The 14,504-nt window shown below is 38.1% G+C and overlaps 1 protein-coding gene across 1 annotated transcript in view; it reads left to right on the forward strand.

Moving 5' to 3' along the window:
- Window positions 1-14,504, forward strand: part of LOC104985214 (EGF-like and EMI domain-containing protein 1) — a 662,362-nt gene that overhangs the window by 591,338 nt on the left and 56,520 nt on the right. Inside the window, exons 12-13 of the mRNA XM_010835278.1 lie at window positions 1,544-1,678; window positions 5,258-5,320. Coding sequence (XP_010833580.1) covers window positions 1,544-1,678; window positions 5,258-5,320 — 198 coding nt within the window. The remainder of the gene's footprint in view (window positions 1-1,543; window positions 1,679-5,257; window positions 5,321-14,504) is intronic.

A 14,504-nucleotide genomic window follows, 5' to 3' on the forward strand; every position in this document is an offset into this window, starting at 1 on the left:
CCTATTTATAAGGACAGTAGTCATATAAGGCTGTAAGTCCAGCCCACATCAGTATGACCTCATCTTAATGAATTATGTCAGCAGCAGCACAATTTCAAATACGACCTCACCTTAACTAATTACATCAGCAAAGACATAATTTCCAAATGAGGTCACATTCTGAGGTACTAGAGGGAAGTACTTAAACATGTGTATTTTTGGAGGACATGTTTCAATGCATGGCAAACCCTGAGAAAATGCTAGATTACCAACAAAAGATTTCTTCTTCCACTTTTTCCATTTTTTCCCTCCCTAGTGCTATGTTCTTAATATACTCAATTGTCACAGTTAAGTATTCCATGGTATAAGTTGTCCACTGAACCCCTGTTCTATAAGCTGAACCAGAAAGAGTAGGGCCTGGAAACTAATCTAGGAAAATTAGTGCTGGAGAATGAGCAAGAAGCCCACATCAAGGAAGACAATAGCTCTGAAAGCTGCTGGGGGTTGGTGGGTCTAGGAAAAAAACTCAACACAGAAGACGCAGGAAGGATGAGGAGGTATCGTCCAAAGAGGACACTACGAACAGTGCAAAGGGGCCCTGTTGATAATTTTGTTCTGCGTTAAGGGGTAACTCTGTCTTCCTTGGTAACTGAGGCAAAGACCACCCTCCATGGTGGATTGTAACCACCACTTTAGATTACCTCTGCTAATAATAGCACACATTAGCAGATGCTCATAATTCCCATCTATCAGAAAGTCAAGTGGTTTATTTTGTCCTCACCAAGCAGTTTTCCACAGCAAAGCCTATACATGTATATAATACAATTTGAGCCTGGAGGGCACTTGAAAGATCTTTTATTTCAGTCCTTTAGACTCCTGTAATGTGGGAGAAAAAAAATTGTCAGTTATATTTTGGAAAGGAAATTTAAGCACTAAAACTCCTCAAAAAGATAACGAAGATAACAGTATGTTTTCCTGAATGCAAAGGTGGGACTTTCTCAATTTAGAATTCCTGTGCTGACTAGCATCCCTAAAACTCAACAGCATGGGGAAAATGATGAAGGAAAGGCAAGCACCATTTGCCAAAGATGTGGCCAAGATAATGGTGCTGTCAGGATGAAGGTTTTGGGTCATCTACATGATGTAGAATTATTGCAGATTACCATATAATGAAAGGGAATGAAAACAATGGCGAGCCTTCCCATCAATGCTTGTCTATCATTGCCAAACTGCGACACGATGGATATGGGGCCTGGCAGGCATTAGCAGCCTTTGGAGAATATAAACTACAGGCACCAATGGAGCACATTGAGAAGCAATTTCTCTCCCAGAAGCACCAAAGCCTTTTAAGTAGTTCAGGCTTCACTGTTCACATCCAGTTGCCAAAAAGCAAATGAATTGCTTGATTTGAAAGACATTTGTTTCCCTATTTTTTTGGCAGCCAGGATGATCCCCTTGTTTTTCCCATAATCAGGCCCCACAGAACTACATGCCTGTGCACTTACAGTGTAAAAGAAACAAAGCATGGTTTTCAGGTGACCGCTTTGCCTCAATCTGCTTGCAGACTGTCCCAAGGGGGCCTACGGAGCTGGCTGCTCTTCAGAATGTCAGTGTGTGGAGGAGAACACCCTGGAATGCAGTGCCAGAAATGGCAGTTGCACCTGCAAATCTGGTTACCAAGGCAACAGATGCCAGAGAGGTACAATCTGATGATAAATTTTCTTTCTTCTCTAATAACAATGCTCAGCTTTGGTTTAGCACCAGCTGATCATTAATTAGTTACTCCACCCCACACAGGTCCTTGGGAAATCAGTAAACTTTATCAATCCCCTATTTGCAGGTGAGGAATCTGAGACGGGGGCAATAAAGCCATTTAACCTTGTCTTCTTAGCCTGTGATGTTAGCTGTTCCCTTGCTGGCTTGAGCAAGGGAAGAAAGATCACATTGCAGAGAATCTTATCCTAAGAAGATGAGAGCTGGCCAATCACTTGTTAGAGCTGAATTAATCAAGTAAGGGCTGCTAGCTTTGAGAGTGAAAGAATAATTTCTTTACATCTAAAGCTGGACTGTTCAAACAAATGCAATGGAAACCATAGAAACATTTTGAAAATTTTAAACATGATTATTAGTGTGCTCCTCTCTGAAATCTCTGTAAATAATTTATTTATAAATCTATAAATACAAAAGTTTGTGTGCAGCATAATTCCAATGATAAGTAACGTGTATAGATACATACGTGTAGGTGCATATAAAATTTGGAAAAAGGTATTCCAAGATGTTAGTAACGGCTTTCTCTGGATTGTGGACTCACGGAATGCTTCTCCTAAGGCATCTGCATGGCTCTCTCATTTTCTCAAAATGGATTGTGTTACCTTTTTAGTGAATCTTGTCATTACCATGCTACTCAAAATTGCAACCTGCAAGTCTCTTTGAACATCTATATTTTTCCAAAGTGCTTACCATCATCTAACATACCATATTTTCTAATTATTATTATGTCTAATGTTTATTGCCTGCACAGTTGCTGCTAGAAGCTGAGTCCCAACAAGGGAAGGATAGTTATTTATTTACTTTTTACCAAAGTATCGCCAGACTATTAAAACAATCAGGACATATAGAGGTTACTCAATAATTACTATATTTTCTTAAATAAATATATGTGTGATTCAATAATTTTTATTCTTTTTCTCTTGTTATTATACATTATGAATTAAGCAGTTCTTACTCTTTTATCTAGGGGAAATTATCACAGTATTTATTTCCTTTTCACGCATATCAGGTCTGAACATATAAGTACAGTTATCACAATTAATGGCAAGTGAACTTTTTGCCTGTGAAGTGATCCAAAGCAATCTCATTTAAAATCAGAAGGAGATAATAGATTTGAATGGAAACCATCATTCTATTGGGTCCACTTACAGAGGCTGGGCCTGGGGTAGAAGGTTGTCCTTGACTCTTGTATATTACACATTACCCTTACATTATCTTCTTCACAGGGTCTGCAGGGTTTGTCCAAGCTGACTGAAAGGGAATTGGGGTCTTCCAGGTTGACCTGTGGCTGTGGACCCGGTTGTGGAACTAGAGTATGTAAACAGCAATGTTCACCAAGATTTTGTAGAGATGAGGGCTTTTTATGTAGCTGGATTGTGACTGTCTAGGTAATGAGGAAGAGAACTTGAGGGAACAGAAGGCTGACATTATACAAATGCATTGAACATGGTATGAAAGTGGGTCCCATTCCAATATCTAAACCTCCTTCTGCTTCAACTGATTTTAAGCCTAGAGTCAGCCCCTCATTCATTTCCCTACTAGAGAAGTTGTGCCCTAGAAGTCAACACATGGGAGATAATATCATATATACACACCTGGGTAAATTTGATTTATTCTGATAACATTTTCTCAAAGCAACTGCTGAATACACTATATTGGAAAATGCTTTTGAGATTCCCACTGTGAAGGAAAATGAGTTGAAAGTATATGTAAATCAGCAAAATAGAGAGGTCACCATAGTCTCAGGAAAACATATTATTTTTTAATCAGATAACTTTGTCCAATTCTGATATTTTTGTCTAACCACAAAATGAAATTATGACTCAGACTGGAGCGGGTGAACAGGATCACCATGATTGGCAGCTAAAATCAAGGCAAGAAAAGCTCTCCAAGTGTTGTTCATGATGAAAATCAGGCCTGTTGTTCTTCTTTCTCTTTTTTCAAAGAGTGAAGTAGCCCAAGTGCTCCTAGAGCCAAGCATATCTTTAAAAATCTTGACTCCAGACCTGTGTCTAGATTGCAGATGAATACTTAATTAAAGACTGCAAATTGTTTCAATGGCACTAATGAACAGTGCTCTCCATAATCAGCACCAGGCCTTATTTAGCCCATCAGTGATGACTTTTAAGAGCAGTAGAGCTGGTTTCTACACTAATCCGTGAAATAGCAAAAAAGAGAGAGAGGGAGGAAAAAAAAAAAAAAAACTAACATCTTTGCCTTGCATTGATTAGTTTGTAGCCTGGGGTGTTTTGGACCCCAGGTGCAGACAGACTTGACTATGGAGGACTCTGGCCCAGAAGTCTCTTGAGTCTCTCTAAAGAGGACTGTTCTGCCTTTGTGTCACCGTTAAAAGGACCAATTTTTCTTGGACTAGTTCCATATTGATGAACTTGAAATTTTGAACACTGATGGAACCCTAAGAGCCGGTTAACTGACATGAAAAGTGCTGAGTACTAGTAGTATCATCACGGAAGTTGGGTGTAGTGACTGAGAGCACCAATTTCACAAACCAGTTCTGGATTCCAGTACTGACTTTGCTACTCATTAACCGTGACCCAGAATAAGTCACTTAACCTCTCCAAGTCTTAGTTTCTTATGTAAGTGGAGATAAAGTTGCTATGTCATATAGGGATTTTTATGAAAATGTCAGCTAATTTATGTAAAATGCTTGGCACAGAAGAAGTGATCAATAGATAATAGCTAAGAATGGTATGACCCTAAAATAATTAATAATTCTGTTATTCAGAAGCTCTGCCCAAGACTCGAAGATACTTCACAGCCAAATTTGGTTTTATGTAGCTTTCTATAATTATCACATGTTTAAGAAAGTCTCACTGTTTTCCCTGTGTTAAAAGCATGCTTTCTACCAGGTTTCAAATTCCAGTGGTTTCAGTGGAGACTGAAACCTCTAACTGAGCCCTCAGTAGTCCCTGAAGTATTAGCCATCCTTTTCTAGTTCAAGAACATTCAAAAAAGCAGCACAAGTCTCTCTGTCTCCCCCTTATACATTGCACACTCTTATAAAATACAGAAATTACAAACCTCTGGAATGATTATTCTGGCTTAGAAAATAAGCAAAGACTGGGAAAAGAGGGTTCAGGTGGAACAAATCCCAAGCACCACACCTTCCAAGCTTCCTTTATAAATTACATCTCATTTCAGATTTTGTTCTGTGCAACTGCCTCCAAAAATATACATCAAAATTGCTTCCATTGTTCCTGTCTGAAAAACCACATTTTTAGCAAAAAGCCAACCTCTATGTGTGTTTCCAAAGTGACAAGATATGGCCTCATGTTGATTTCTTCATGGAATATTTTGGAAGTGTGATAAATCCTTAGGGGCTACTCTGAATGTTTCTTTCTTTGCAGCTCAGTCACACACACACACACACACACACACACATTTTCCTACTCACTTAGGCAACAGCAGAAATCCGGGACCACGTTGAGATTTATTACAAGGTGGTAATAAATAGCTCCTTTCTTTCTTTCTCGTTTTATTTTACAAGCCTGCCCTGATGGCCTCTGGGGATCAGCATGCCAATTCTTCTGTGGACCCTGTGAGAATGGAGGTCAGTGCAACAAAGAAACTGGAAACTGTGACTGTCTTCCTGGTTACATGGGAAAAGCCTGTACCCTATGTAAGTTATTAACCTAGACTAGATGACCAACAAAGTTATTAAAGTTGATAGCTTTATAAATGCTTTTTCAAAACTGCTCTGTGAGCTACAGTGTAAGAGTGTATGTTTTAATTATCTGTTATACAAAAAAACCTCAATACTTGGTAACAAATCCTGCCAAAACCAACTTTTAATTTGATTCTTTGGATTGATAAGATGATTCTCCCTCTTGTCTCACCTGCAGTCACTGGTGGCTGCTTCTAGCTAGTAGATCAGCTGGAATCAGGGATATCCAGACTTTTCTGTACATAGCATTTCCACAAGGTTACCTTGGTTGTTGTTCCATTGCTAAATCATATCTGACTCTTTTCGAGCCCATGGGCTACAGCCTGCCAGGCCTTCTGCTCCCTCACTATCTCCTGGAGTTTGCCCAAGTTCATGTCCATTGAGTCAGTGATGCCATTCAACTGTCTCATCCTCTGTTGCCCCCTTCTCCTGCCCTCAGTCTTTCCCAGCATTAGGGTCTTTTCCAATGAGTCACCTCTTTGCATCAGGTGGCCGAAGTACTAGAGCTTCAGCTTCAGCATCAGTCCTTCCATTGAGGATTCAGTGTTGATTCCCTTTAAGATTGACTAGTTTGATCTCCTTGCTGTCCAAGTGACTCTCAAGAGTCTTCTCCAACAGCACAGTTCAAAGGCATCTATTCTTTAGCCCTCAGTCTTCTTTGTGGTCCAACGTTCATATCCGTACATGACTGCTGGAGGTTAGCTTGGGCTTCCTCAAAGCATCACAGCCTTAAGACAGCAATCTAAGGAAGAGCATCCAAAGGTGGAAAAGCAGAAACTACAATGTCTCCAAAAGCCCACCTTTGGAAGCCACACATTGTTACTTCTGCCACCTTCTGTTGGTTAAAGTAAGTCATAAGGACAGCCAGATTCAAGGGGAGGAGAAAGAGATTCTACTTCCTGATGAGAGGGGTAGTAAAATCTCATTGCAAAAGACCTGCAAGCTAGGAGATATTTGGAACCCATCTATCATAGCATACTATTTAAAGTTATACTGAAAGGCACTTTAAAAATCTGCTAGACTGTATTTCTCATTCTTGTCAGAGTGGGAACAGATTAAAGACAGATAAAAAGTGATTAGTCAAACTGAAGCTGCTTCAAAGAGTGTGTAGCACTACTACTTTGCTATCTCCTTTTCTGCTTGTAATTCTTGCATAACCTCTGTTAACCCTGCCTGTATTGCCTTCTCTACTCCATCCACCATGAAACAGTTACTTGAAAACTTGAGAAAAGCTGTGGGCTGTATGGTAACAATGGTATTTTTACATTACTATTTCAAATGTTTCTGATCAAGGTTAGCAGAAGTCTAATGTTTGGATTGTCTATGATAATATGAGATGTGAACATTGATCTGAATTATCTGCTAGTGCTTAGAATTTTCTATAAAGCAGCAAGCAAATAAAAGCAGAAACTTAAATGTAAATATAAGGTGTAACAGTAGGGTAGTATTTAGCACTTAGCTAATCATCTGATCATTTGGGAAAATGCATGACTGCCCCAAGGATAACCCTTAAGCAAGAGTGATAGAACAAGGTTGTTGCCTGATGATTTTTCTGGATATAACTAGATCATTCGTACTTTAGGACTGTCATTCTGGCACTGTTGACAGCCTTTCAAAAGGTATAAATTTTGCTAGTACAGCAGTTGGCTATCCCTAGCCTACTTGTTTCCTTTAAAAAAAGCTTAAAGGTAATAATTTACATATTCAAAAGGTAGTAACTTGCTATTTCCAAAGTGAAGTGACATTTTCTCTTGCCTAACTCAATTTTAATGAAATAATTATTAAGCAGATAGTGATATATCTGTTTCAATTGTCAGGTGATATAAATAGAGTATTTAGAAACAAGGAGAGAGAAAGATAAACTGTTCATTCTTTACTTAATAGTCATGTTACAACTATCTTCCATTTGAAGATTTCAAAACCAAGGAGAATATATTATGAAAGTCCCAAGAGATTTTTAGGTGACAATTCTAACTTTATTGGCAATCTGATACATAAGATAATACATTGATTTGGATAGGCAAAAATATCCCCCAACTTCTAGACCAGTTCAATTTTAATGTTATATGCTATTATCTGATTTTACACACACAGATAGAAACACAAATTATATAATAATCCTAATAGGATATTTATGAAAATGAATGAAACCAAAGCATAGGACTCATTAAAAATGCTTCATATACTCCACAAGAAATGTGTGTGGCATTTAAAAAAGGGGTTTATGTTTGAAGAAACGCATATATATTTTTATAAATACTCTGAAAATGGTGCTTACAGAATTTTAAAACTTAGTTATTCTGCATAATGAACTGTAAAAATACTTGTAGACTATACAAGGTAATATGTTTTAGAGGTAGTAGAGACAAAAAAGCAGTTCTAAAGATATTGGCTTTATATAAATTCAAATTATTAGAAATTATAAATACAAATACTTGGGCAAAATAATTCCTTTTTAAAAGTGTTGCTTTCAGTGTGTGAGAAAACTCTCTGGATTGTGGTAGACTATACATTTTCTTTCTTCTTGATAGACAGTATCAGGGTTGGTGATGGTTATGGTTGAGTAGACACTCATACCCTTGATGAGAATGTACCATCTCTATGAAGGTTTAGTCTCATATATCAGGCCTGTTACCAAATAATCTCAGAAGTGATCCCAGCTTTTTCTTTATCCCAGTATTATTTCTACTAACTAAAGTACAAAATAAAAGTAACCTACATAGCCACCCAGAACAAGAATGAGCAAGCAAATCCTATAACACATCAATGGGCTATTCTGAGGCCATTAAGATTCATGTTTTGGATGAATGTGTAACATCAGGAGAATTGACACTAAATGTACATTAAATACATTTAATGTATTTTCTCTATAAATATATAGAGCATTTGTAAATTTGTAAAAACCTGTACACATGTATGTGTGTGGGAAATTGTAGTAGAAAGGAAAGCAGTTGTTAACAATGGCCATCTCTAAGGACTATTAGTGAATATTTTTCTCCTTTTTACATTTCTGCCTTTCCCATATGTACTTCTTAACTATTTTTCCCCTTTACAAGGAAGAAAATATATTATCTTCAGACCAGTCACACACTAAACACATAAGATAGTTGTCTATTCTTAAAGTATCATCTGGTGGTCTTAACTGTTCCCATATAGTGAAGATGTGTGTTCTTCAGTCCAATTGATCTTGTTGCTCTTTAAGATTGTTTTCTCCTGTTTCAGATGAGCTGGATATTGAGCATAACTTGACAATACCACTAAAATGCTTTAAGAAAGTAGTAAATGTTTCCTCTGGACACTTCACTTCCCTTTTTTCAGAAATCCCATCTTCCTTTCCCTTAGTCATTGTTATTACTTCTCTAAATTCTGCCATGATTTCTTATGCGTGTTTACAAAATAGACCCCTTCACTATGAAGAAGAGAAAATTAGAAGAGAATAAGGGAGAAGATACTGAAAGGGGATGTGTATGTATGTGTGTGTGCTTGGTCTTGGTCGTGTCCAGCTCTTTGCAACTCCATGGACTGCAGCCTACCAGACTCCTCTGTCCGTGGGACTTTTTAGGCAAGAATACTTTTGTGGGTTGCCATTTCCTACTCCAAGGGATCTTCTCAACCATGGATCAACCTGCATCTCTGTCATCTCCTGCACTGGCATCACTGTACCACCTGGAAAGCCCCAGGTAGGGAGATAGCAATTCCAAATACAACTTTTAAACATATGATCAAACAAGTTTTAAACATTATATGATCAACTATCATGAAATGATGATTCATCATGAGGTGATGATGGTCAAAATCATTAAGTGCCATGAAAACCCTAATAAACACAGATGTGAACCTTCTGTAAACAAATTGATAAATGTTTAACTACTGATTCTCTGAAATATAAAAATCCTGTTTTGGTTCATTTGACAATTTCCTGTGTAATATTCCCACCAAGGCAATTTCAAGCAACCAATGTGATGTCAACTGTCTCAGAAAATTCCCCAAAATTTAACAGGTTGCAAATTAACCACTGGCTTTCCAAGCTGTTATTAACAGCTCCAGTATACCAGTGGCTGGCAAATAATTGTAGCCTGAAAACTTAAAAATCTGAAAGTGAAAGTGAAAGTTGCTCAGTGGTATCTGACTCTTTGTGACTCAATGGACTATATAGTCCATGGAATTCTCCAGGCCAGAATACTGGAGTGGGTAGGTAGCCTTTCCCTTCTCCAAGGGATCTTCCTAAACCAGGGATTGAACCCAGGTTTCCTGCATTGCAGGCAGATTCTTTACTAGCTGAGCTACAAGGGAAGCCCATGAATGCTGAAGTGGGTAGCCTATCCCTTCTCCAGTGGATCTTCCCAACCCAGGAATCAAACTGGGGTCTCCCAGGTTCAATTCCTGGATTGGGAAGGTCCACTGGAGAAATCTGAATGATTTCTTAATCTTTACTTTCTGTTTTGATATTAAGAATTCGTAACTTTTCAGGTGTTCATTTTTCCTGTTTCTAAGCAGGTGACTAAGTTGACATTTGGGCTGAATTAAATTAACCAACAAATAGCTTCAACCAACCAAAAATTTGCTATCAGGCTACTCTTTTTTTTTGGAATAAAAATTAATTATTTAGCTTGATTGATTTGAGATTCAAAAAATAGACTAAAAATCATTGCATTGCTTTATGTGTAAATTCATACCCCTTATCCTTTTTCTCTCAGTTCACATAACTGGAATATTAGCTCAGATCATGAGGAAACAAGTGGTCCCTCCAACAACCACTAAGCTGTTTTCCATCTTCCTGTAACATACCTACCCTAAACTAGGGCTAGCATCTCCTAAAAAAGACAATTATCTAAGATAGAAAAAAGAACACTTGTAAAGTGAAATAAGATAAAACAAACAAAAAACTATTAGAACAGTTTTGAGTGTTAAGCATCACCAGGCACAAAGAGGTGAGGTGCGATAATATACTTCCAACCTCTCTGAAGCAATCCTCAATTTGATTTTTAAAGTTGCTATAAAATAAATTGTATTTAAATAATACATTTCCCATCCTTCCCAGCAGTGAGATGCATATCCTTTACCAATCTGCTTCTCGGCAGGCGGTCCAGCCTGATGAAGTATCAGCAAAATGTCAGCTCCCACAGAGAGGTGCGACAAGAGGCGACACTAAAGCAGTGACAGGCCTTTCAAAAAGCTATTGTGCAAATCCAGTTTTAAAATAGGGATGTGGCTGAGGGCTGACGGGTATGTCATTACCAATGCGTTCATCTCCCCATCGTCTATGGGAACGGAAGAGAGTCACAGTGCAGTGATAGAAGAGCTTTACGTTGAAGAGTGGTGGGTCCCGGGGCTGCTCTTTCTCCTGCTTTTATCAACATCCATAATGTCTCAGTTAGATCTTTTTAAAAACATTCAAACTCTTGTAAATTTATAACCTTCAACAAATTACTGATGCCTTACAAAATTCCATAAAGAGTTTTAAGCCCATCATAATTTGCCTATTCTCACCTGTATCCCATATACATTTGTCATTCTCCCAAGCACATGTGCTTTTAAAATATGGTGCTGTTATTTATTGTTTTTCCCCTAAATAATTTTTTCTTCCTTCATGTTTGTTGCCTGTTAAAATACTTCAGGGATTTTTATTTTTCAGTATGTGTAAACAAACAAACAAAACCACTAAACCCTTTCATTGCCCTATGTAGCATTGCCCATCATAGTATATTATAAGTGTCTGTTTATACATGATTAAAATGATCATTCATTTTTTGTATTCCCCAGGTCTTGGTTTACAAGGGATGCTCATTAAAAATTTTCTAGATTCAATTAAAGAACATTCTTGAAACTCAGTAGAGCAGTTTGGAATTAAAGTTTCATAGAAATAATCCATCAAGTCAAAAATAGACATGAGAAACAGAGTTTATGGAACTGAAAAAAATGTAACTAGCCTAAATAAACCAGATTGAATTGCTAGAACTTTTAAGATAACAGTAGTGGTGCAAGGAGAAGGAAAGCTTTTTCCAGGCACCATAGCTTTGTTGATGCTCCATTTCTGAAAGAACTTTTCAGAAGATTTTTTCAAAGGCTTTAATGACTAATAACACCAAACACCATTGAAGATTTTTGTGGTTCTTTGCTTCTTCTCAAGACTTTAGATTTATGCTTTTCTGTACTCACCTCCAATGTATGCAATCATTTCTTCTGAATATAACAGAGCCACATTAGAATAGTGAATAAATGTCTGTGGCTTTTAGTTTTTATAAACAAAAGGGATTTAACTAAATAATATACAATATATAATATCTATGTAATAATATATAATCCAATATGTAGTAACACTGTATAGTAACTATAGGTATATGCTGTACAATGATAATAAATTGCTCCAAGCTCATGCTAGTTGAGTGCCATTTGTATGTTCACTGTATACATCTTTTTCATCAAGGTATGTGTGTGTGTGTATGTGCGTATAGTCAGACATGTCTGATCCTTTGTGACCCATGGACTGTAGCCTGCCAGTCTCCTCTGGCTATAACATTTTCCAGGCAAGAATACTGGAGCCAGTTGCCATTTCCTACTCCAGGGAATCTTTCCAAAGCAGGGATCAAACCTGCATCTCCTGTGTCTTCTACATTAGCAGGGAGATTCTTTACCACTGATCTACCTGGGAAGCAATATCCCTATTTTATGAATGAGGAAGCTAACTCTAGGAAGAATTAGGTAACTTGTCAGGAGTTATGTAGTTAGTAACTGAGGACTAGATAAACAATAAAGTCCATGCAAATGCTATGTATAAGGTGAGACTATAGGTATTGATATTAAATAGTGTAGCTGCCTGCTTGTAAAAATTTAAAGAAAATAGAGAAAAATTATGAAAAACCTAAGAAGTCAGGAAGTTTCATTAAGGTTGTCCTTCCTTTTTTTTGGCCTCATATTTGTAGGTTGACAGACATAGCCAAGAGCACTGTTGAAATATCAAGTGCCATAGGAGCCTATGCTCAATTTAACAACGGAGGCAGGATGTTTTTTGTTTGTCTGTATGCAGCATGTCCAACTTATTTCCACAACCTAAGCTGCCTGCTGTACCACATCAGTAATGATAGTTCTCAGCAGGACCTTGATACCAGCCGGTGTATCTGCCTGTCCAATTGGACTGAGCCTGCTGACAGAAGCTGTAAATCAGAAGCAGATTATAAGTCCTGTTCATCATCTAACATAAATAATAACCCAAAGAATTTTCTTTGCATTTTGCACTTGCTGAGTGGCCTCACAGTTTTTCTGTTTTTATAGATCTGCCCACTCTAAACAGTGTTTAAAATTCTCTTTGTGTGTTGGTAAATATAGCTGGCTAGTTGTTTACCGTAATCCATGATTACACTTGCTGCTTGCTTCCAGAGCCCTAAATTGAATATCTGGCAGAGCACAAAATAAATTCTTATTTCTACACAGTGAGTCATCAAAAAGTTCTACTTTCCAGTACACACACCTTTCATATATGTAGATATACAGACCCTTTGTGTCTTATTAGTTTTGTTTGTGGTCACTGTGTTTTGGAATTTTTTATCTACTATGACTGAATATTTAGTTTTACTTGTTGAACATGTACTCATTCTAGTACTATAATTTTTTAGTGTTTAAATATAAGGACTACTATGACATGAAGTGGAGAAGGCAATGGCACCCCACTCTAGTACTCTTGCCTGGCAAATCCCCTGGACCGAGGAGCCAGGTAGGCTGCAGTCCATGGGGTCATTAAGAGTGGGACACGACTGAGTGACTTCACTTTCACTTTTCACTTTCATGCATTGGAGAAGGAAATGGCAACCCACTCCAGTGTTCTTGCCTGGAGAATCCCAGGGACGGGGGACCCTGGTGGGCTGCCGTCTATGGTGTTGCACAGAGTCAGACACAACTGAAGCGACTTAGCAGCAGCAGCAGCAGCATGACATAAAGAACACTTTATGTTCTAATTTGGTTTGAAGTATGAAAGTGTCCAGATGCCATTATTTCCTTCATAAGCAAAAAACTTGTGAGTCCTGACCTTATATCTTCTCTACTTGCAATAGATGTGTACTTATTTTGCCTTAGTTTTCTCATCCATAAAGTGAGACTAACAAAAGACCCAACTCACTAGATTCTTAAGGATTAAATAGGTTAATACATATCATACCTTTAGAAGGCCATTCAGCACAGAGCTAAAATAATCACGATGGTGTGATCACTGACCTAGAGCCAGACATCCTGGAATGTGGAGTCAAGTGGGCCTTAGGAAGCATCACTATGAACAAAGCTAGTGGAGGTGATGGAATCCAGTTGGGCTATTTCCAATCCTGAAAGATGATGCTGTGAAAGTACTGCACTCAATATGCCAGCAAATTTGGAAAACTCAGCAGTCACCACAGGACTGGAAAAGGTCAGTTTTCATTCCAATCCCAAAGAAAAGAAATGCCAAAGAATGCTCAAACTACCGCACAATTGCACTCATCTCACATGCTAGTAAAGTAATGCTCAAAATTCTCCAAGCCAGGATTCAGCAGTACGTGAACCGTGAACTTCCAGATGTTCAAGCTAGTTTTAGAAAAGGCAGAGGAACCAGAGATCAAATTGCCAACATCCGCTGGATCATCGAAAAAGCTAGAGTTCCAGAAAAATATCTATTTCTGCTTATTGACTATGCCAAAGCCTTTGACTGTGTGGATCACAATAAACTGTGGAAAATTCTGAAAGAGATGGGAATACCAGACCACCTGATCTGCCTCTTGAGAAATCTGTATGCAGGTCAGGAAGCAACAGTTAGAACTGGACATGGAACAACAGACTGGTTCCAAATAGGAAAAGGAGTATGTCGAGGCTGTATATTGTCACCCTGCTGATTTAACTTATATGCAGAGTACATCATGAGAACCACTGAGCTGGAGGAAGCACAAGCTGGAATCAAGCTTGCTGGGAGAAATATCAATCACCTCAGATATGCAGATGACACCACCCTTAGGCAGAAAGTGAAGAGGAACTCAAAAGCCTCTTGATGAAAGTGAAAGAGGAGAGTGAAAAAGTTGGCTTAAAGCTCAACATTCAGAAAACTAAGATC

Source organism: Bison bison, unplaced genomic scaffold (genome assembly GCF_000754665.1).
Source record: "Bison bison bison isolate TAMUID 2011002044 unplaced genomic scaffold, Bison_UMD1.0 scf7180017864040, whole genome shotgun sequence".
Taxonomy (NCBI): domain Eukaryota; kingdom Metazoa; phylum Chordata; class Mammalia; order Artiodactyla; family Bovidae; genus Bison; species Bison bison.